The sequence below is a fragment of the Cricetulus griseus genome, chromosome 6 (genome assembly GCF_003668045.3).
Source record: "Cricetulus griseus strain 17A/GY chromosome 6, alternate assembly CriGri-PICRH-1.0, whole genome shotgun sequence".
Lineage (NCBI taxonomy): Eukaryota > Metazoa > Chordata > Mammalia > Rodentia > Cricetidae > Cricetulus > Cricetulus griseus.
The window spans coordinates 84,420,151-84,441,977 of record NC_048599.1 but is presented as its reverse complement, the minus strand read 5'-3'; the positions used below and the strand labels follow the sequence as shown (position 1 = coordinate 84,441,977).

The 21,827-nt window shown below is 40.5% G+C and overlaps 1 protein-coding gene across 43 annotated transcripts in view; it reads left to right on the top strand.

Annotated features, from left to right (window-relative positions):
• Phf21a (PHD finger protein 21A) overlaps positions 1 to 21,827 on the top strand; it is a 174,194-nt gene that overhangs the window by 112,561 nt on the left and 39,806 nt on the right. For 42 of the 43 annotated variants that reach the window (XM_035446682.1, XM_035446684.1, XM_035446692.1 and 39 more), the window contains one exon: positions 20,844 to 21,080. In XM_035446682.1, the coding sequence (XP_035302573.1) occupies positions 20,844 to 21,080 (237 nt within the window). Of the gene's footprint in view, positions 1 to 17,164; positions 17,248 to 20,843; positions 21,081 to 21,827 lie in introns of those variants that run through there. The other variant, XM_035446698.1, reaches the window with a different exon arrangement.

Below are 21,827 nucleotides of genomic sequence, written 5' to 3'. Positions count from 1 at the left end.
TCTTTCTCTGCTAAAGAAGTGCAAAATTAGCAGTGTTTTGTTCTCCCTGAGTATTGTCTAGTCTGTTGACACCATTCTGTGGTGCATGTGGCAGAAGCAAGAGCAGTTGTTGCAGCTTTCAGTTTCCATTATTTCCCACTATTTATTTCCTACATTATATCAATGTGGTTTTATCTCATTTATTAGAGCCTACAACCTGTGGGTAAATAATTCTATTGTAATTTATTACAATAGAAACTTATTAATATGCCAATATATAGCTTACTGTCATTGGACCTCGTGAGAAAACATCTTGTTTTCTTTTCCTCTTGAGACAAGATTTTATATAGCCCAGGCTGACCTAAAATTCACTGCTTCCTCCTGGGGTTATAGGTGTGTTCCACATTGCCTGGATCCTGACAGACATCTTTATAGCCTCACTCCATTAGTCACAGAACCCCTGACTACCTAGATAGTTTTTAACCCACATAGCTTCTCTTCCAGAACCATGCATAACTCTAATTTTTTTCCTCCTTAAATGTCTGTGATATTTATGCTTCTAAAGCAGCTATGTTAGTTAGCCCCAGTACATTTTTGCAATGATGTTTGCAAAATCCATGTTTTTTTATTGATATTTGTTAAGTTATTAGTGTGACATTATTAAATTTTAAGTGTCAAATTCTCTCTTTTTTTTTAAATTTGTTGTTTTTCAAGACAGGATTTCTCTGTGTAGCCCTGGTTGTTCTGGAACTGGCTCTGTAGAGCAGACTGGTCTCAAATTAAGAGATCCACTTGCCTCTGCCTTCCAAGTGCTGGGATTAAAGGTATCACAGCCTGGCTAAATTTTCATTTTAACATAGTTTGTTTTGTGTGTGTGTGGGCATCAAGACAGGGTTTCTCTATGTTGCCCTGGCTGTCCTGGAACTCACTATGTAGACCAGGCTAGCCTAGAACTCACAGAGATCCACCTACCTCTGCCTTCTGAGTGTTTCGATTAAGTAAATGCATGTGCTACCACTGTCTGGCTTAACATAGTTTTAAATATAGAAAATAACACAAATAATGATCTGTAATGTGAAATAAGTGATGTGACAAAGAACTAAGGACTAAGTGTGTATCCCAACAGAAATGCTCACAAGGGTGAATTTCAGTTGTCATTAGTTGCTGGAGCATGGGAAGCTTGGGGTCAATTTCAAATCTCTTGTTTTTTAAAAGAATATTATAAAGCTTTCACGTCCACCTGCAGTTGGACTGCTACCTACAGCTTAGGTAACTGCACTTACTTACCTCTAGCTCGGCCCACATCTCAACTAATAGCCAGTGGTCATTTTCAGCAGTAACTTGAGACGTATTAAAAATATTGCCCCACATTAGTGAGCAGCACTGTGAGTCCCCGTGGCTTGAGGAAGAAGTAGGATCTAACTGTTGTCATCAGTAAGGTAAGAGGACATATTTCCCAAGAGCATTGTATTCCTTGGCATGTAGTGTAAAAGCAAATTCATCATACTAAATATGTTGCTGTTGTCTCTACAGTTTGCTGCTTTCACTTATCATTTAACTGGTGCCTTTTGTTTTGTTTGCAAATATGAGGCAGTTGAGAGAGGGTTAAGTAGCCTCAACTTTATAACCAGGTTAAAAGTTTAGAAGATCGTTATTCTAGTTTATCAATGTCTGTTTAATAAGTCTAGAAATGTTCTAGTTGTTTAACAAATGTCATGTTGCCACCAGCCTTGCAGAGTACTGTGACTCTCTGAATACTGTGTAGGACAGGCCTTTCTGTTCACACTGCATGACTCATTCCTGAAAGAAAGGCAAAGTGCTTATGAACACTGAGACTTGAAGGGCTTGAAAAGAATAATGTGATGAACTTCTCACTTAGTGACATGCAGAAATCTCTGGAGGCATCAATCTTCACATGCCTGTGCTTTGTTATTGCCAAATAAGGAAGACGTGGTCCTTTCAAATTTGTTTTTTTTTTGTTTTGTTTTGTTTTGTTTTTCTGGCACATCATCAATATAGACTCCTGACTACTGAGCCAGCAGTTCCTTTTAAACTGTATTTTAGTCCTCTGTGGATAGATTTTTATATTTCCCTTCTCAAATAAGCTTCATTTTTTAAGGAACAGAGCCCAGGGAAGTTCTTCCATTCCTTGTAGTGGGATGCATAAATGGTTAAACCATTAGGATACTGTGCTTACCTACTATCTTGAGAACTTACCTTTTCCCAAAGTAGTAATTTTCAATTAGTGTTGACAGCCTGTATTTAATGTTTTTATCAAGAACAAATTTCCTTGGGTTTAGTATTGCTTAAAAGGAATACTCCCTTATGTTTGACTTTGTCATTTATTTGAGAGACCCCACTTTCTCTGTTTCCTCCTCTGTATACCCAGACCATCCCAACAGTTTTGCTGAGTGAGGCTATTATAAGGAGTACAGTAGTTTTACTATGTGAGCATTTTCTGTCCCTGAAGCAAACAGAATCTTCTTAAAGAACAGGCACATATGCTTCTTTTTAGTATTGTATATCAGTAGGGATAGTTACTGAATATTGCCCCCATCCTTCTTTTGCCCACCATTCTATTCAAAATTAAGATGAAAGGGTGATTAGCAAAGTGCATGTAAAACAGCAAGCAAATGAATAGTTGTGGACGATTCACAGGCTGTTCTAAGAACCTTTCATAAATTGCATTAAAGATGTGGGGTAACATCACAGATAGAAACCCACAGAAGACAGAATGGTGTGTATTTGCAGTTTGTACTCTTGTCCTCTGAGATTCAGCAATCTTTTCAGCCTCTCTCCGAATGTGCATGTATATTCCTGGGTAGCAGGCTGATTGCTGCTGATGGTACTAAAATGTTTTGATAGGAGCAAAACCGTACTGCCTTCTTCCTCATGAGCCCAGTGCTGAGATGACCTGTTTGCACATGGGCCTGTGGCGTATCATTTTTTCTATACAGGAGCAATAGAATAAGGTCTGACTGTAGGTGATTGAAGTGGCAGTTTTAGATTCCAATAAGAGGACCTATTGCTGGTGAGGGAGGTTGAAATTGCAGAATGAGTTTGCAGCATGAGGCAGGTCTGCCCAGCAGCAGGTTGATTTGCACCATGAGACAAGCAGCACACATAAACAGATGGCCCAACAATGACTCAAAGCGACACATCCTGAACAGCTACACTGGCTTTTGCCTGATTCTTAATGTGATTCTAGAGAGTGGAATTTTATCCTGCCAGTCTGAAGGCTAAAACCAAGCATATAGTAAAAGAAATTCTGTTCATTGAGAAATGAAAAGCATGTGTTGCTAGGCAGAGAAGCCTGACTTTGACCGTATCTGGACACTGAGAAGCGAAAACATTTGCAGGAACTCTCTCTCTCTCTCTCTCTCTCCATTAGCCATAGTGTTTATTACAGGGCAAGAGAGGGAGAGACAGAGGGTAGGAGTGAAGAGCAGAGAGCAAAGAGGAAGAGGAAGACCAGGAACTATTTCTTACAGGCGTGAGCTGGCTTTATCTTTTGGCATGTGCACATTCAACATCATTCTGCTGTGAACACACCAACATGTAACACAGTAAGAAAATAGTGAAGTGATATCTCTAATACTGGGTTTTAAAGACACACACACACACGCCTTTTAGTCTAAGTACGTATCTCACATTGAGGTTAAGGAGAGTTTTTTGTTTAAAAAAAAAAATACCTTTGTGGTAAGCATTATAGAAATATACCACAACCAAGGTTTATAATGGTTTAAACAAGGAAAGTGTTCATGGAAAAGCCAAAAAGAATGAAGTAGAATTTGCCCATCCCATCATCTGTCTTCAGCATATGAGGGTTTCCTCAGAACATCTTTCTGCCAAACACTTTTAAAAGTATTTAAGTGCCAGGTGGTGGTGACTCAGCTGGGCAGTAGTGGCATGCACCTTTAATCTCAGCACTCGGGAGGCGGAGACAGGCAGATCTTTGTGAGTTCGAGGTCAGCCTGGTCTACAGAGTTAGTTCCAGGACAGCCTCCAAAGCCACAGAAAAACCCCGTCTCGGATTTAAAAAAAAAAAAAAAAAAAAAAAAAAAGGTACTTAAGCATCTCACTAATTTTCAAAACCAGGATTTTTGTGAACGTTGTATATACTTGTAATCCCAACACTTCAGAGGCTGAGATAGGGGGGTGCTGAGAAGTTGAAGCCAGCCTGGGCTACATAGTTCCAGACCGATCTGGACTACATAGTAGAATCCTGGCTTTAAAACAAAACAGGAAGTATTTTAAAGATGCCTGGAGAGTGAACTGATGTGCTACTTGGACTCCAGCCTTCCAGTTTACTCACCATCAGATTGTGTCAAATCTTATGCTCGTGTCCCCTGTGCACACATGTGTCCCGAAAGGCAGAGCTAATGGTGAGCAGCATTGTTGATATTCCTTAGGTCTCTGCAATTAGGGTTGCAGAGGTGCAAGGTACCATGGTGAAAGCCTTACTCTGAAATGCTGTAAGGGCCATGAAGCCATAGGTTAAAGAGGTACAAATACAGCTACCTTTTGTTTCTCAAGTAATTGGGATCCCATTCAAGGTTAATTGTGCCAGCACCTACTTTCTAAGCTGGCTTTCATTTTATCTTCTCAAGCATGCATACCTAACCTTTGCTGAGGGTGGAAAGGTACTAATCTAACTCTGTGCATATGGAAAGGAGTGCTCTGGGCACTGCATCCAAACTCTCGGAGAATGCACTCTCAAAAAGGAAATCATTTATGTGGCCATTGTCAAGAAGGATGTAAATAGACATTTATTTTTTTTAGGTGAGTCACTGAGCAGTACATAAAGAGAAACACCTTAACAACTAAATACCAGCCCTTCACAACGTGCAACTTGTAGACCCAACATAATCTAATTCAATGTAGGTCACCTTGGAATGGTGTCACCTTATAAGCTTTAATGTATCTAATACTATATTCTGTATCTCCTACCACTATTGATGCCTAAAATAAATAAATAACAGTGAAGTGGTTGTTCTAATACTGTGAAGATCACATGTTTTTAAATTGGCTCCTGTCATTCTAGCTTTCTGGTTTTGGTTTGTCTTTGCCTCCAACTAAATATGTGAGCCAGTAACAGAACTGCACACAGCTTCCGCTTAAGTCTGCAGCATTAAAGTATTCCTTTTGTTGCTGTGCTGTTCTTGCATACTCGGTAGAACCTTATCAAATGCAGCCAGTTGGTGTTGCTGGTATGAAAGCACAGGAGAGCTCTCATTCGGAAAGGTTAATGGGGTATAATTATAAAGAAAAACGAACTGCTCACCTACTCTATCTCCCTCTACCTGCACCACAAGTGACAAGTGCGCTGATCTTTTGTAAACCTGGAGCAGAGGTTTAACCATCTAATATTATGACAGTATAACTGTCAAACAGACAAACATTCTGTGAAGTATAGGTGTGTACCCCATGTAGGAATGGTGCCTTCCTGTTACAGGAACCTTGGTTAGGAGAGGGGCACCTTCAACCACAAGGAAAGCTGCTTGATAAACATTATACTTTTGTGTTACTTCTTCATTTCCACTCAATTTGTTCCCTTTTCTTTTCCTAAAGGAGCTTTCTCCCCTCTCTGATTAGTGGCAGAGCTGATAGCCTACACATGAGTGGGTCTGTCTCACTGTCTCACTATTAGACAATAGATAGCCCTGCCCTGTCCTTCAGGCAGTCCGTCTTACCTGTCCCCTTAAATCAGCTGGACGGGGGAGGAAGTGAACACACAGTTTAGAGCATGTTAGGCAAGTGTTCCACCACTGAGCTACACTGTTATTCCTCAGCCCTTTAAAGGATATTGAAATAACCATCTCTGAGCATCATGAGCAGATGTAGGGAGCTCAGGTAGCATCTGAGTTTGGTCCCTCTAGCATCTCCATGTAATCCTGAGATTATGTGCATTTCTGTGAGTTTAAAACAAAGTTAGATTCTAATGCCCTTTAATTGAAAATACCATGGTACATATTTTTATTAGGGAAATGCAATGAGATGGCTCAAGAATGGAGAATGAGCAGGAGATGTTCAAGGGTTTGATGACTTAAACAGATCTGTGTTATTAGTGTCACACTACCAGGCCATGTTGTGAAATTGCTCTGCTACTGGAACATCTAAAGAGTGAGCTACACAGTGCAGGGCTGCTAGGTTGGTTGAGTGCTTTTGCCAGCTCAGCATAAAATTGAAAAGGCATTGCAGAATGATGCAACTACACCCCCCTCCCCCAGACATCTTGTTCCTACAAAGCCTGAAACATACCACTCTTGGTGAGGCTGTGCTGACTACTGAGATAAGTAAATCCAGTATCACATACATTAGGCCTGTGGAGGCTAAGCAGAAGTGATGGCTGTGTCACTTTCATAGCAGTCCTATTGACTGAGCCCTGGACTTGTGTAGTTGCTGGGGGATGGCTAACAGGACCCTTATGAGCAGTTCTGAAAGCCAGGGAAGTTTAAAAACCTCTTTGTGTGGTTTGTAGTATTATACCCTAGCCACTTTGCATATTGGTTTTGATCATCCACACTCTATTTTTAAAGAAAGAAAGAAAGAAAGAAAGAAAGAAAGAAAGAAAGAAAGAAAGAAAGAAAGAAAGAAAGAAAAAGAAAGAAATGCATAAAGTTTTTATGGCAATAAAATAAACCTGTTAGTAATTAATTTTTTTAATTTATTTATTTTGGTTTTTCAAGACATGGTTTCTCAGTGTAACAGTCCTGGTTGTCCCAGAACTCACTTTGTAGACCATACTGGCCTCCAGCTCACAAAGGTCCGCCTGTTTCTGCCCCCAATGCTGGGACTAAAGGTGTGTGCCACAGCTACCTGGCTGTAATTAAAAATTTTGAATCCAAGGTCAGGTGTGGTAGCACACACCTTTAAGCCCAGAACCCGGAAGAGAGGCAGGAGGTTCTTGTGAGTTCAAAGCCAATCCAATCTACATAGCGAGTTCCAGAACAACCAGGGCTCTGTAGGGAGAGAGTTCCTGTCTCAAAAACAACAAAAAATTGCTATATCTAGCTTCATGCTGGTGGCTGGTAAGTAAAGCTTCCTGTGATTTACTTCGTTAAAAATCCACTGGAGCCCAGAATTTCCCTGTCCTAATATTGCCAGTGTCCATTCTGTTTATTAACCTGAAATCATTGTTCCAGCATGCGAGCCTTTTTTGCTCGAGGCTAGAAAGTTAGCAACAGACTCTCAGGATTGTCTTTATATGCCTTAGATGGGGAGGCATATCATTCTTGTTGGGTTAGCTCTGGTGCTAGGGAAAATGTCTCAAGTGACAGAAGTACAGTATTCTTTTTTGGCATTTTAGAGCAAGTTATCCAGCTCCATCCATTTTCTTTGAGAACATCCCCAGCCCTTTCAAATACTCAGAACTATTGTAAGATATGTATATGTTTATGTACATGTACGTATATTCATATGTATGTATATATTCACAAACTACTTTTACCTTGTTATGACCAAAATATTTGGTGAAAACAACTCAAGGGTTAAAGGGTTTATTTGGCTCAAAGTTTTAGGGTAAACAGCACATAGTGGTTGGGGAGATAGTGTGAAGTTCCTAACTACAGGAGTGTGAGGTAGAACTTCCTCACGTGGTGGTGGACCAGTGAGCAGAGGACATAGTTTGGAGCCAGAGTGAATATAACTTTCAGAATCCTGCCCCTGCTGGGGGTTGGGGCAGCGGCTTAGCTGGTTATGTTTCTTATGCAAGTATGAGGGCCTGACTTTGTATCCTCAGCACCCACACAAATCCAGCGTGGCAGCAAATGCCTATAATCTCAGTGCTGGGGAGATAGGGACAGGAGGATCCCTGGGGCTTACTGACCTGGCAGTCTAATTCAGTCTGTGAGCTCCTAGTTGAGTGAGAGACCCTGACCAAAAATATGGTGAGTGGTCCAGCAAGTTAGCTCAGTATGTAAAGGTACCTGCCACCATACCTGACAGCTGAAGTTTGATCCCTACAACCCACACGGTGAAAGGAGAGAACCAGCTCCTACAAGTTTTCCTTAGCTTCCATTGTATGCTCACACACACACACATGTGTCCATATATATATATATAATTTATATATAATCTTTTTAAAATGTGAAAAGCAGTTGAGGAAGATACCCACCTAAACACTCTACAGCCTTCAAAATAGTACCACAAACTGGAAAGTAAACATTCAAAACCTGAACCTTAATTAAGCCAGGCATACAGACTTGTACCTTTAATCCAAACACATGGGAGGCAGAGGCAGTTGGACCTCTGTGAGTTCCATGGCATCCTGGTCTAAATAGGGAGTCCCAGGCCAGTCAGGGGTACACAGTGAGACCCTGTCTCAAACAAAAACAATAAACCTTTGGGGACATTTGATATAGAAACCATTGTAGGATATTTACTTTGGTGTGTGCATCATTGATGATGTATATTCTGGAGCCGTCTTTCAATTATCTGTTTCTTTCTGGGCAGTGGTGGTGCACACCTGTATCCCAGTGTTCGGGAGGCAGAAGCAGGTGGATCTCTGTGAATTCAAGGCCAGCCTGGTCTACAGACAGTTCTAGGACAGCCAGGGCTACACAGAGAAACCCTGGTGTGTGGGGGGGGGAGGGAGGGAGGAGGGAGGGAGGGAGGGAGGGAGGAAGGGAGGGAGGGAGGCAGACTGCTTCACCTCTGGCAGCCCTTTTCCTATTACTGTACCCTCTGGATTCTCTCCTGCTCAGCTCCTCAGGTCACTGTTCAGGTCACCATTTTTCTGTGGATCCTAAGAGCATGACTCTGTTTCCCAGAGTTTTCTTGCATCTGGAGACTTGTGACTAATAAAGGATTAAAGGATGCCACTCTCCCATGGCCTAGAGTCCCATACTACTATACATTTTATCTGTCTACTTGGATGTCATCCAGCTACTGTCAGTCCCAGAGAATCTGGCTCAGAAGAATGGGTTTCAGTGGTTAGTTCAATGGGGTTTAATGTAAACTAGGTTTTTGAAGCAGTAATACCATATTTTAGTCCCCTCCCTTTTTTTCTTTAAAATATCAGATAGCTGTAACTTGATTGGCATCAGCTACCATGTGCTTCTCTTTCCTCACTGGAATTAATTACTTTATTTTAACTCACCCCACACTTTCAAGAATCTTACTTGGTGTGGAAAGTATACAAGGTGGAAAGTAATGCATAAACCTGTGTGGGTACTATTGCTAAAAATGGCATCATTAGGGGAATATTTGTATTAAAATGTTTCTTTTAAAATGTAGGTTTCTTGCTGGGCGTGATGGCACACACCTTTAATCCCAGCAATAGGGAGGCAGAGGCAGAGGCAAGGTAGATTTCTGTGAGTTCCATGGCAGCTTGATCTAAATAGGGAGTTCCAGGCCAGTCAGAGCTACATAGTGAAATAATTCTCAACAAAGCAAGCATATAAAAACCCAAAGAAATATCCAAGTACTATGAGACAAGAACTATCAGTGCTTCCAGTTACTTGTTAAGTGTTCTAATTGGATTCTGAGTTGAGTAGTGTGTTTGCTTACTGTGATACCTTAGGTGACTTCAGCAAGAGATTCTTCATTTTTCAGACCTCTAGGGTATGATTGCTTAAATCGCTGCTTTCTTCAACCCTAGAGACAACTGCCATACAATGGTAGAGAATTTGATTCCAGTCGTTGCTTATGTTGGTTTCTCATGCTAAGAGGTTATATCTCTGTAAGGTAGGCATCATTTTGGATCATGTTACTATTGTTCTTTAATTCTCACCTTGTATTTCTATATAATTATCTTTTTCCTCATGTACTGGGATGCTTGTGGTCTTATTTCTGTTGTTAGCTAAAATCATAGTCAACTCCTTTCATTATTTTTTTTGTTGTTGTTTTTTTTGTTTGTTTGGTTTTTGGTTTTTCGAGTCAGGGTTTCTATGTGCAGCTTTGGAGACTATCCTGGCACTCGCTCTGGAGACCAGGCTGGCCTCGAACTACAGAGATCCGCCTGCCTCCTGAGTGCTGGGATTAAAGGCGTGCGCCACCAACACTGGCCTTGACTAACCCTTATGGAAAGTTTTGTGTGTGATGATAAGTTCTTCTGTCACTAACATGATAACTACTATCTTCAGGTTAGGAGGTGATGGCCCCTGGATATTACCTAATAGCAAAGATACTTTGACTCACAGTATTCAAAGCAGTTCTTTCCTTAGTGTCTTTGGTCCTGTTGTTCTCTGTTGTCTTATAACTGACTTGCTTCATTTCTGTACACTTCCTTTCAGGTTATTGTAAGCAGAGTGCAGTGACTAGTTTTCACATAGAATGAGTGGCTTGGAACTCAATAACTTAGATTCCCTTGGTACATCCAGGCTATTGATTGTGAGGGTTAGTTTTTTGTGCTCGTGCTATAGAGGAGGAGGGAATACCCCAGGAAACAGCATGCTTGTCACTAAGAGAATCATAGCATAGAAACTGGAAGAGCTGAGGCAAATAACTGATTGTGGCACCTGTCCCAGGTCTTCTTTAGTGACAGGAATTAGACTGGGATCCTTTTATTTCTACTGTGCAGGTTTCTGTTTTCCTGAAGCAGGGTAGAGGGGAAGTATACAGTTTATGTATTTAAGTCCATGAGAGATTATTCCTGCTTTGCCATTGCTGACTTTAGATTTCTAGTACTGGAGATTGAGAACAAAGAAGCAGCCGTGTTCTTACTTCATGTTTTTTCTGTTTCTGATGTAGAAAACTCAGGCTAAACACAGAGCAGTGCAGTCACCCTGGGTCACATGTCCCAGAAAATCCAATCGCTGGAAGTTAGCTATCCATCTTTTGAGCAGCCCACATACATACATAACGGGCTTGTGCCTTCTGAGTTGTTTTATGTGGGGTCTTGTCAGAAAGCACATTTGTAACCTTGTTCACTTTTCTCTTTATGTGATTATAACAGCACTAAGAGAAATTCAGCTATCCAAACGCAGAAGGCTTGATAGGTTAAGATGCTGCTGATTCACTTGCTTTAGAGTTTTTTAAAGTGTTTTTATAGTCTTATCACATATGATGAAAATACTAGGACTACCATGTTCAGGATGGTAAAGATTCAGTTTGTCAGTTGTAATAGTTACTTTGTTTAAATATCAAAAAAGTAGTCAATTTCGCCAGGGTCTATTTTTCTGTAAGATGTTTACTGCCAAACATGGTACACATCTAATAGTGCTTTTTTCTCAGGAGAAACTTCAGAATTGAAGTTCGTTGAAAGGTGGTATCAACTTGGGAAATGTCCCGTCTATAACTTGGTATATGTATTCTGCATAAACTTGATCATTTCGTCTATTTACCTCTTCTTGCATCTAATTTTGTCCAGTGTTTCTGTGAAAGGGGAATTTCTTAGGCAATATGTTCCATCTCACTAGTAATCCTTAAGATGACAGGAGAGCTGATTTTGTTCCCCTTCCGAGTTTAGGGTTATCACTGTGCTTTTTGTTGTTGTGTTGTGTTGTTCTGTTTTATGAGTCTCTCTAGGTTGCTCTGGTTGTCCTGGAATTTGCTGGGTAGACTAGGGAGGGCTCAAACTCACGGAGATCTATCTTCCTCTATTTCCCAAGTACTAGAATTAAAGGCTTATGCTACCACACCCAGCAGTCATCACTGTATTTAAATTATATTTTTGTATCCAACTTGCCAGGACAGCTACAGTGTAACCATCTCAAGTCACAGTTCTTTTGTGAGGAGCCAGGTAGCAGCTTTAGGGCAGAGGAATAAGACAATTTAAGTAGTGCATGAGACAACTCTGGCATTAACAATGCAATGCTGCCCTTTAAGTGATGGGATATAGCTATGGAATTTGGAGTGACAAGCTGGTGGTGTGTGTGGCAGTGCTCTGTAAACAGCTAGTTACAGAGAGACAAGCTTCTTGCTGAATTGAAGCTTTAATTTACAAACTAACAACTTCCATGTCATAGCTCATTGTAGGACAAACACAATGTGGGTGCTTTCTTGTGTAGCAAAAAACAAAATTGTGCAGACTGTGAATGATTTTTACTAATAATAGTTTTCTGCTGCCTTCATTATTGTGTCTGAGGTCAGTTCATGTTTAAATTCATCATTATTTTGTATGTTCTAACTTATGAACCGCCAGAGAGATACAAAGTATCTTGGGCCAGATTTCAGCACAATGATGTTGTTCAGATTGTGTTCAATTTCTGAGATAAAAAGGCAATAAGTAACATTCACTCTCTTGAATACTGTATTCTTTTGTTCATAATTTAAAATGACAAAATCAACTGCAGGCCGCTCCCCCCAAAAAATCTAGCCAGCCGGTGAAGATGTTTGCTGTCAATACTGAAGAACTGAGTCCCACCCCCTGGATCCACTTGGTGGATGAGGGATTGTACCTCTCCAGATTGTCCTCTGACCTCTACATGTGCCCTGTTCTGGTATGAAAGTGAATGCCCCATGGGCTCTTATATTTGACTGTTTAGTTCCCAGTGGGTGAACTATTTGGGAAGGACTAAGAGGTATAACTGTGTTGGAGTGGATGTGGCCTTGTTGGAGGAGGTATGTCACTAGAGGTGGTTTTGAGATTTCAAAAAAACCCATGCCAGGCCCAGTCTCTCTGTCTCTCTGTCTCTCTCTCTCTCTCTCTCTCTCTCTCTCTCTCTCTCTCTCTCTGTCTGTCTCTCTCCCCTTCCCTCCCTCTCTCTCTCTCTGTCCTTCCCCCCTCTCTCTCCTTCCCCCCCCCAAACTCTCAGCTACTGCTCCAGTAACAGGCCTACCTGCCACAATGTTCCTGGCCATGATGGTTATTTGGACTGACTGACCCTCTAACACTGTAAGCAAGCTCCCAATTAAATCCTTTCCTTGTAAGTTGCCTTGGTCATAGTGTCTCTTCGCAACAATAGAGCAGTAAGTAAGATATACATATGTTCTGTATGTCTCCCAATACATACATGTGAAATAAATAAAGCATAATATAATTTTTTAAATATAGCCACTTAGAACTAACATTAAAACATTTGGTTTGAGTCAGGTATGGTGGTACACACCTTTAACCCCTGCAGAAACAGGTGGAGCTCTGTGAGTTTGAAGCCAGCCTTGTCTACATAGTTAACTCCAGGTCAGCCAGAGGTAAGACCCTGTCTCAAAAAAACCAAACAACTCTTTTTGCGGCATCCCCTAGGCAGTGACTGTGTCAAGATGAAGCTGAATAAATATCTCCTTCCCAGCCACTGGCTGTCAAAAACTCACTGAAGTGAATGAATGGTGAATGCAAGCTTCATAGGTTCTACAAGAAGCACATGACCACAGAAGTAGCTGCTGATGCTGTATGAGACTGGAAGGGTTATGTGGTCTGAATCTGTGGTGGGAATGACACAAAAGATTTCTCCTGAAGCAAGGTATCCAGACCCACGTGGAAGAATGTGCTCACCGTTAAGTGAGGGGCATTCTTCTTATAGACCAAGAGAACTGGAGAGAGGAAGTACAATTCTGTTCATGGATGTCAAAGTGTTCTCAACTTGGTTGATGTGAAAAAAAGGAGAGGAAGATATTCCTGGAGTGACAGATACTACTGTGCCTTATTGGTAGGCGTCCAAATGAGCTGCAGAATCTGAAAGCTTTTCAGTCTCTAAAGAAGGTGATTTCCATCAATATGTTGTCAGAAAGCCTCTAAACCAAGGTCAGAAGCCTCCTGTTACTCCACGTGTCCTGCAACAAATGCTGATGAATTTCTCTGAAGAAACAACACACTAGGAAAAACAGGGAGGAGGCTGCAGAATATGCTAAACTTTTGGCCAAGAGAATGAAGGAAGCCAAAGAAAAACTCTGGGAACAGATTGACAAGAGATGTAGGCTGTCCTTGCTGAGAGCTTCTACTTCTAAGTCTAAGTCCCATCAAAAATAAGTCTTTAAGAGTAACAAATAAAGCTGGGCATTGGTGGCGCACACCTTTAATCCCAGGACTCGGGAAGCAGAGGCAGGCGGATCTCTGTTTGAGGCCAACCTGGTCTACAGAGCGAGTGCCAGGATAGGCTCCAAAGCTGCACAGAGAAACCCTGACTCGAAAAACCAAAAAAAAAAAAAAAAAAAAAGTAACAAATTAACAGTCAGACATTTGATTTGATGTTTAAAAAAATCTTGTGATTATAATATAATTGACAATTGAAATAAAAGTAGCATTTAACTGTCTACTTGAGTTAAAATTTTATATTCTAAAATTGTATTATTATTAGTTAAATAGCCCTTGTTCTCACACTTTCCTAAGTATTCTCCACCATTAATATGTTGGATCCTTAACATTTTTTTGAAGTCAAGAGGACAGTACAGTATAGCTTGGGATTTAAGGAGACATAGAAATATAAATTTGAGGAGACTGGATTCTAACTCTTGCCTCTTGTTTTTTATTATAAATACGATGACTACTATTCCTAGCATGCAGTGTTCCTTTGTAATCTGTGTGTTACCACTATTTGGCTCAGGTACACTTGTCTTTATTTTCTTATGGTAGTGGGAATTGAATTGGCCTGGAATATATGACAGGAGTTCTCTGCCATCACTCTGCAACCCAGCTTCTATGCTACTTACGGGGCTATGTAGCTCTCTCTACACCCTTTCCTATTGTAGTTCCCAGGCTCCTATGCTTTAAGTAGAGTTCCATTGTGGTAACATTATTAGTGTTTCATTGTCATACATACAAAATTTGGAAAGAAGCTGGGGTTATGCTTACCTGATAGAGTGTGAGTGAACTAAATAAGAAAATGTATATTAAAATAAACTGCTTTTCCAATAGGTGTTAGAGATAGAGTGTAGATCTCAGTGACATGGATAAATCTCTACTCCGTGAAGATGAAATATAAAATTCATTAGTGCAAATAACTATGTATGCATACATGATGAAGTGTGTTAAAACAGAATCTCCCTCTAGTGCCCAGGCTGACGTTGAACTTATGGCAGCCTTCCTGCTTCAGCTTTCCTAGAGATATGAGCCATTGCACCTGGCTGAAATGTGTGTTCTGAAATAATAAACCTCTAAGCCTTTTTTAATTAAGAAGGTAAGCCACAGCATAGTCAATATCATGGCATATGTGTTCTCTGCTGTCTGTTAAACATCTATACAGACAATTATTGGGAAAGGCTTTGGTAATGTGAACTCCCCTGCTCCTTAATTTATTTCTATCAGACTGTACCAATTCCTTGATGCCTTGCAGAAGCTGTTTGTCTAATCCTTACTAAAACTCATCTCAGAGAGTTCGGGGAAAGCCTTCTAGTTATCTTACAAGTGAATAAAATGCAATTATTTTTAGCAAAATGTATTTTTATAGTCACTGCTACCAATATTCCTCTTCCCCCTCCTCTTCTCTGCTGGAATTCTGCCCTGTAGTCCCCTGGGAACATTCTCTCCAATAGCATCACTACGTAGTCTTCGATTGAATTTTGCTTATTGCATTAAGTGGGGAGTTTACTGTGAGCTTACTGCTTTCTTCCTATAGTGTTGCTCATAAAATGGTTTTATGTTCCTGTTCACAAAATGGTGGGATATCACTTAATTCCGTTTCTTTAACAACACATACCTTTTGTTCAGAGTTGTAGTTTCATCACTAGTGTCAGTAACACATGCAGTTTTGTTTTGTGTTGAGACAGGGTCTCTCCTTATTCTAGGCTGGTATAGAATCTTCCTGTCTCCATCTCCTGAGTGCTGGCTAGGATGACAGGCTGTGCTACCATGCATGGCCACATAGAGAATAGTTGTATGACACATTCTGAAGACTGTCATGTCTGTTTGCTACATCCTCAGCATTAATGAGTGTGGTTAATTATAAATGCTGTAGTTGAATTTCAGTTGAGCAACAGAACATCCCCCTCCTCACTCCCTTAATACCGACTGATAAATTCTCATACCAACAAATACAAATTTTTCCAGGTTAGTTTCTCTATTCACATAAAATTTAATACTCTGGTTTCATTTTGGGCAGTGGCTGAGTCCGAAGACCTGGACATATGCTCGTTTAGTTCAGATGTGAAGATGAATGAGACTAGCTCGTCATAATTTAGTTTCAAAACTTCTCTGTCAGCCTCTTGTTTAAAGGTAAAAGTAACATTTTCAGATTACACATTAGTTATTGGGAGGAAAAGGTAAACGTTTAAGGCATTACTTTGAAAGAAGATTTCTGAGTGGGTGTGGCTTTCTCATAATTGATTCAGAATAGATGATGCTGCACAGAGTACAAACTAGTTGAGAGACCTTATGCAAAAGCAGAGATTTAAAGCTCCGGCATCCAGCTGTAGAGAAAAGAGTCTAGTACTTGAGTTTCTTCTGAACGACACACTTTAGAATCTGTACTCAGATGTGATGGAAACAAGGGGTGCCTTGAATGGAGAGTGACAGGTTTGCTCCCATTCATGGTCAGGGAACTTGGAACAGCTGCTTGAGATAATGGGTTCTATACAATTCTATATTTTCCATTTGGACCCATCTTGCTGTGATGTGAACATGCTGATAATATCCTTGAATGTCACGTTATTGATCATTGAGGCCCTGTTAACTCTCTGCCTGAATAAGCCCAAATGAAACTGTGTGGTGTAAGAGTCAAGGAGGTTAGGGGCTAGGCGCAGGCTAGATTTATGCATCACTTGACAGAGGTATTGAAGGGACAGGACCAGTCCTTCTGGAGGAGGCTGCGCTGACCTGTTGTTTATAGAAAATACACTGAGAGAAGTCTAGAAGTTGTTTACTTTCTCCCTCCCTTCTACCATCATTCTTTCTAAATTTTCTTTTTCATTTCCTTCAGTTACTTCCTTTTTTAAAGAAATAAAACAACAACAAACCTTTTTAAGATGAGTATGGTGGCACAGGCCTTTAATCTTAGTACTCTTGAGGCAGAGGTAGGCAGATCTCTGTGAGTTAGAGGTTAGCCTGGTTTACATAGTAGGTTCCAGGACAGCCAACACTATATAGAGGGACCCTCTCTCCAAAATTAATCAATCAATTAATTAATTAATACTAATAATAATGATCTTTAAAAACTTTTTAGTAATGTCAACTGGCCAATTTGTGATATTTAATCTTTTCTGAGAACTTCAGGATAATGAACTGAAATAATTAGCCACATTCAAAGATCTCCCTCATATGTGATCACCATTGAAAATCTGCTGTTTATTCTAGTGTTACCTCCAATAATGGCTGACAAAAAAACCAAAACCAAACAAACAAAAAAACATGATTTCTTTGTTCAAAACACAGTGGTCAAAGTGTAGGCTCATCTCCTGGGGCAATGAGAGGATGTCCTCTGTATGGAGCATTGAGATGCTGCCTGATCACACCTGGTAAGGATTTCTGATATGCTATCGTTGTCTTCTTTCACTTTTACCCAGATTTGGTGCTGACCCACATCCAGAGTCCTCTGAACTGTTTTTGTGTTTGTCTGAGTATGGAGACTGTGCAGGGCACCTCTGCCCAGGCGTATCTCTGCAACAGAGCTCTCTGCTTTTCATCCTTGGGCTTCTGACTGCAATCATACATTTAAATGACAGGAAGCCACAACATTTCCCAAACCTTAGCTTTCAAAAATTTCAGAAAAACACTACGAGGTGCCTATGTTATTGCAGTTGGTAAATGCAGAAGGACAGGGGCCAAACTGTTCTGGTCTGGGCAGTGCTTTGAAATACTGGAGCTGTCTTCTAAAGGAAACTTTACCCAGCTCATGTGATCAAACTTCCAATCCACAGGCCTTTTTTCTTCCTCCTAAGGACTGATGCAACTTTGTAAGTATTTGGCGTAGATTCCTTCCCCACCAGCTCTGGGGAGGAACAGTTATGACTGCAGTGTGACTCACTTGACTACCACTGTGCCTCTGGTTCTGATTGGCCATCACCCTGCTCTATCCATCTGGCTGTAGAGTACTCTAACCTGCATCTCTTTGGTTCTTGCCTCTGCTGTTCCTTGCCATTGCACTGAGAGCAGGTCCTGGGCTTTGTGCCTTCCTTGTGGTTCACTTCAATAGGCAGTAATCAGGAGAACATACTCTAGTTCCTAACGATGGCTATAGAGGAGAGAACACCCTGTCCTTCTGTGCCTGGACACTACTTAGTTTCCTGTGCTGTTTCCTTCACAGTTCCACCCTTCCCCACCCCCCTTTCCCTTTGGCATGTATCACCCTTCCGTTTTCCTCCTAGTTTCTCTCCTCTTTTTTTTTTAATATTAAAAATAAATTAGGAATCTCTCTCTCTCTCTGATGGGGAGGAAGACTGAAAGCAGCTCTAATAATTTCTTAATTTTTAAACATCTTAAGTATTCAGACAGGCACCCAGTGTTAATGTCTCTATATGATGCTCACAATCACCTGCAGTACTGCCTCCCATAAACTGTAGTTCTTCCATTGCAGTGCCTTTTATACTTGAGAAATAGTTTGAAGACTTAAAACATTATTTTCATTAGCATTTGATGGTTTATTAAATTTTCTATTCTGCTTGTGTCTTCTCCAAAAAACCTTGGGCTTTTTTTTTTAAAAAAAATTATTATTATTATTTTTTACCCAAAAAAGGCCATGCTAGCTAGTATGGGCGTGTAATATACAGTCAGGCTCTCCCCCAAATCAGCCTTTATGTGATATTTTTGCTGTCTGAAAAGAATCATTAACAATACTTAAAATTTTTTAATGATGTATTTAGTATTGACTTAAGTGTTTTAAAAATCTATTTTGTGGATATTTTACTATTCCAACATGCTACGTGAAGTAGCTGGCTTTCGAGTTCAGGTTCTTTAGATACTGTGAGTGGCAAAGTCAGTCAGAGCCACATTAGTAATTTGCAAATTAACTTGGCTGTTCTGGATTCCATTAGCCCTTTATTTAAAGCTTTCTTCTGAAGGCAAGAGGTGTAGTTCAGTTGGTAGACTGACTAACATCTGTAAGTCCCTGGATTTGACCCCAAAATCGCATAAACTAGGTGTGGTGGTGACACATGTATTCCAGAACTCCTTGACTACACAGTAAGTTTAAGACTAGCCTGGGAGAACCTTATACATGAGACCTTATCTCAAAGAGCTAATTAATCAAAACTATACTAATCTCAACTAGAGATTAGATCAACACCAAACCTCATTTTCTTCAGTCATAGTATCAGAAAATACCAACCTTTATTATCAGAAATAACACACTGCACTTGAAAGTGCTAGAGGAGAAATGATGTTTTCCTTTCTGCTAGCCATTGAGACAGGAGCGTCAGAGTCCAGCCTGCCCCAGATTGTGGGGCAGGTCCCTGAGCCATATGGTCCACCCCTACACAAGTGATTCTCAACCTTCCCAATGCTGCAGCACAGTTCCTCATGTGGTGGTGACCCCCAAACAGAAAATTATTTTATTTCTACTTCACAACTGTAATTTTGCTACTGTTATGAATCATAATGTAAATATCTGTGTTTTCCAATGATCAAGGTGACCCCTGTGAAAGGGTCATTCAATTCTCCCAAGGGGTTGTGACCCACAGGTTGAGAACCACTGCCCTAAACAAAAAAGAAAGGAAAGGCAGGCAAGAGGGGAGTGGGTAAGGAGGGATACATTATTATAATAATTAAAATATCCAAAATCAAAAAATACTTACTTTTTTTTAAAGCACAGTCCAGGAAGTTTATAAGCGTTGACTTTGAATTTTCTTATTTATTTTCTTTCTTGTTTTTGTTTGAGACATGATCTCACTATGTAGTTGTGGCTGTCCTAGAACTCATTATATATACCAGGCTAGTCTGGAAACTCACAGAGATACATCTGCCTCTGCCTCCCGAGTGCTGAGATTAAAGACATGTCCAGCTTGACTTTAAATTTGTATTCCATGTAATTAAACTTCTACTCTGCCTAGCAGTTATACATTTCAGTAATTCAGAATGCTTTTTTGTTTATATAGCATATAGCAGTTTCTTTACTTAAAAATAAAGGTGGGGGAGAGAAAGAGAATTACTATGGATTGAACTGAGGGCCTTGCAACTGTTACACAATGCTATACCACTGAGCTATGTCCTGAACCCTACTTAATGTTTCAAACTGGGATAGATACATGTTGCTTGCTTGAATAGTTAAATATCAGATGGAAAAAGTTAGTAATGACCAGTAAAGTACCAGTCAGTTCTGAGTACTCTGTATATAGATCAGCTCAGATGTTGTTGTTCATAAGAGGTACTCTTGTTGTCTCATTTTACAGATCGGGACACTAAGGAACAGGTAGGTTAAAAACATATGCTCAGCAGCATATAAATGTTTAGACATGGGCTGGAGAGATGGCTTAGACGTTAAGAACACTGGCTGCTCCTTCTAGAGGTCCTGAGTTCAATTCCCAGCATCCACATAGTGGCTTACAACCATCTGTAATGGGATCTGGTGCCCTCTTCTGGGCACTGTATACATAATAAATAAATCTTAAAAAAAAAATAATGTTTAGACATTATAGTTCTAGAGTTATGCTTCTACTGCTGTGTTGTTCTGCTCTTGTAGCCTCATGTGCTAAATTGACAATAGCCAAGAAATCTAAACTGGCTATAGCGGCTCATCCCTCAACTCCTAGCATTTGGGAGGCTGAAGCAGGACAGTGAGTTCAAGGTCCACTGGACTGTGTAGTGAAGCTACCTCAAGGAAATGGTGTGAGCAGAGTAGAAGGGAGAAGAGAGGAAGGAAAAAAAGAAGGGAGCGTGAAAAGGATGGAGGGTGGGCTCTGCTTCACTTTTTAAATCTGTATGCCCCTGTTTCCTTTATATATAAAACATTTCTTATGACAATGTTTGCATATTAAAATATCTATAAGGTTCTTTGAGTTCCTCATGTTAGAATCTGTAAATTTTAGATGTAGTTAAAAAAAAATACCTTAGAGGAAGGTAGTTGTGATAAGATGTTGAAGAATCAACGTTCTGATAGGTTTTTGTTTTCATTTGGTAGAAAAGAGTAGTTGAACAGCTGCGGAAGAACCTGATAGTCAAGCAAGAGCAGCCGGACAAGTTCCAGATACAGCCATTGTCACAGTCTGAAAATAAACTACAAACAGCACAGCAGCAGCCACTACAGCCACTACAGCCACTGCAGCAACAGCAGCAGCAGCAGCAACAGCAGCAGCAGCAGCAACAGCAGCAGCACGCCCAACAGTCAGCAGCACCACCCAGCCTGACTGCATCACAGGTAACCGAGCGGGTACAGCAGCCAAGGCCAAGTGCTTGGTATTGATGAGTTATTGGGCACATAGAACTAGACCCTGCTTTAGCTATCCTAAGCTCAACTAACACTAAGCATGTTTTCTGGAGTTTTCAGGGGTGTTACTATCACTGACATAAGGATCAGTTAAATTCACTGGCAGAAGGAAGGAGCCTTCTAGGGAACAAAAGTTAAATGATTGGGTTAGGAGTATGGCTGAGTTGGTAGATGGCACAACCAGCATTCATGAAGCCATGGTTTTGATCCTCAGCACCACATAAAACCAAGTGTGATGATTTATGCCTATGATCCCAGCACTCTGAAGTGGAGGCAGGGGGATCAGAAAGTCAGTCACCTTTGACTACATGGGAAGTTAAAGTTTGAGGTCAGCTTGGGATGCATGAGATCTTATCTCAAAAAAGAAAAGGATCGAGGAAAAAAAAAAAAGTTAAATGATTTCCATTGGGAACGGAAGCTCAGCAACAGAGTGCCTGCCAACCATGCCCAAGCCTAGCAACACACACAAACATGCATGAACACTCAGATGCACACATACCATGCATGCTAAATGATTTTCTACTTGTCGTCAGCACCAAAGACAAATCACTCTTAGTACCCCAATTGAATTAAAGTCTTACTGGAGATTTCTAGGGGTGTTTATTTGTATTTGTTCTAAAGTGATTTGACCCCTTCTGGGATTGTTTCTCTGAAATTCTTACCAATTAGGCATGGAGC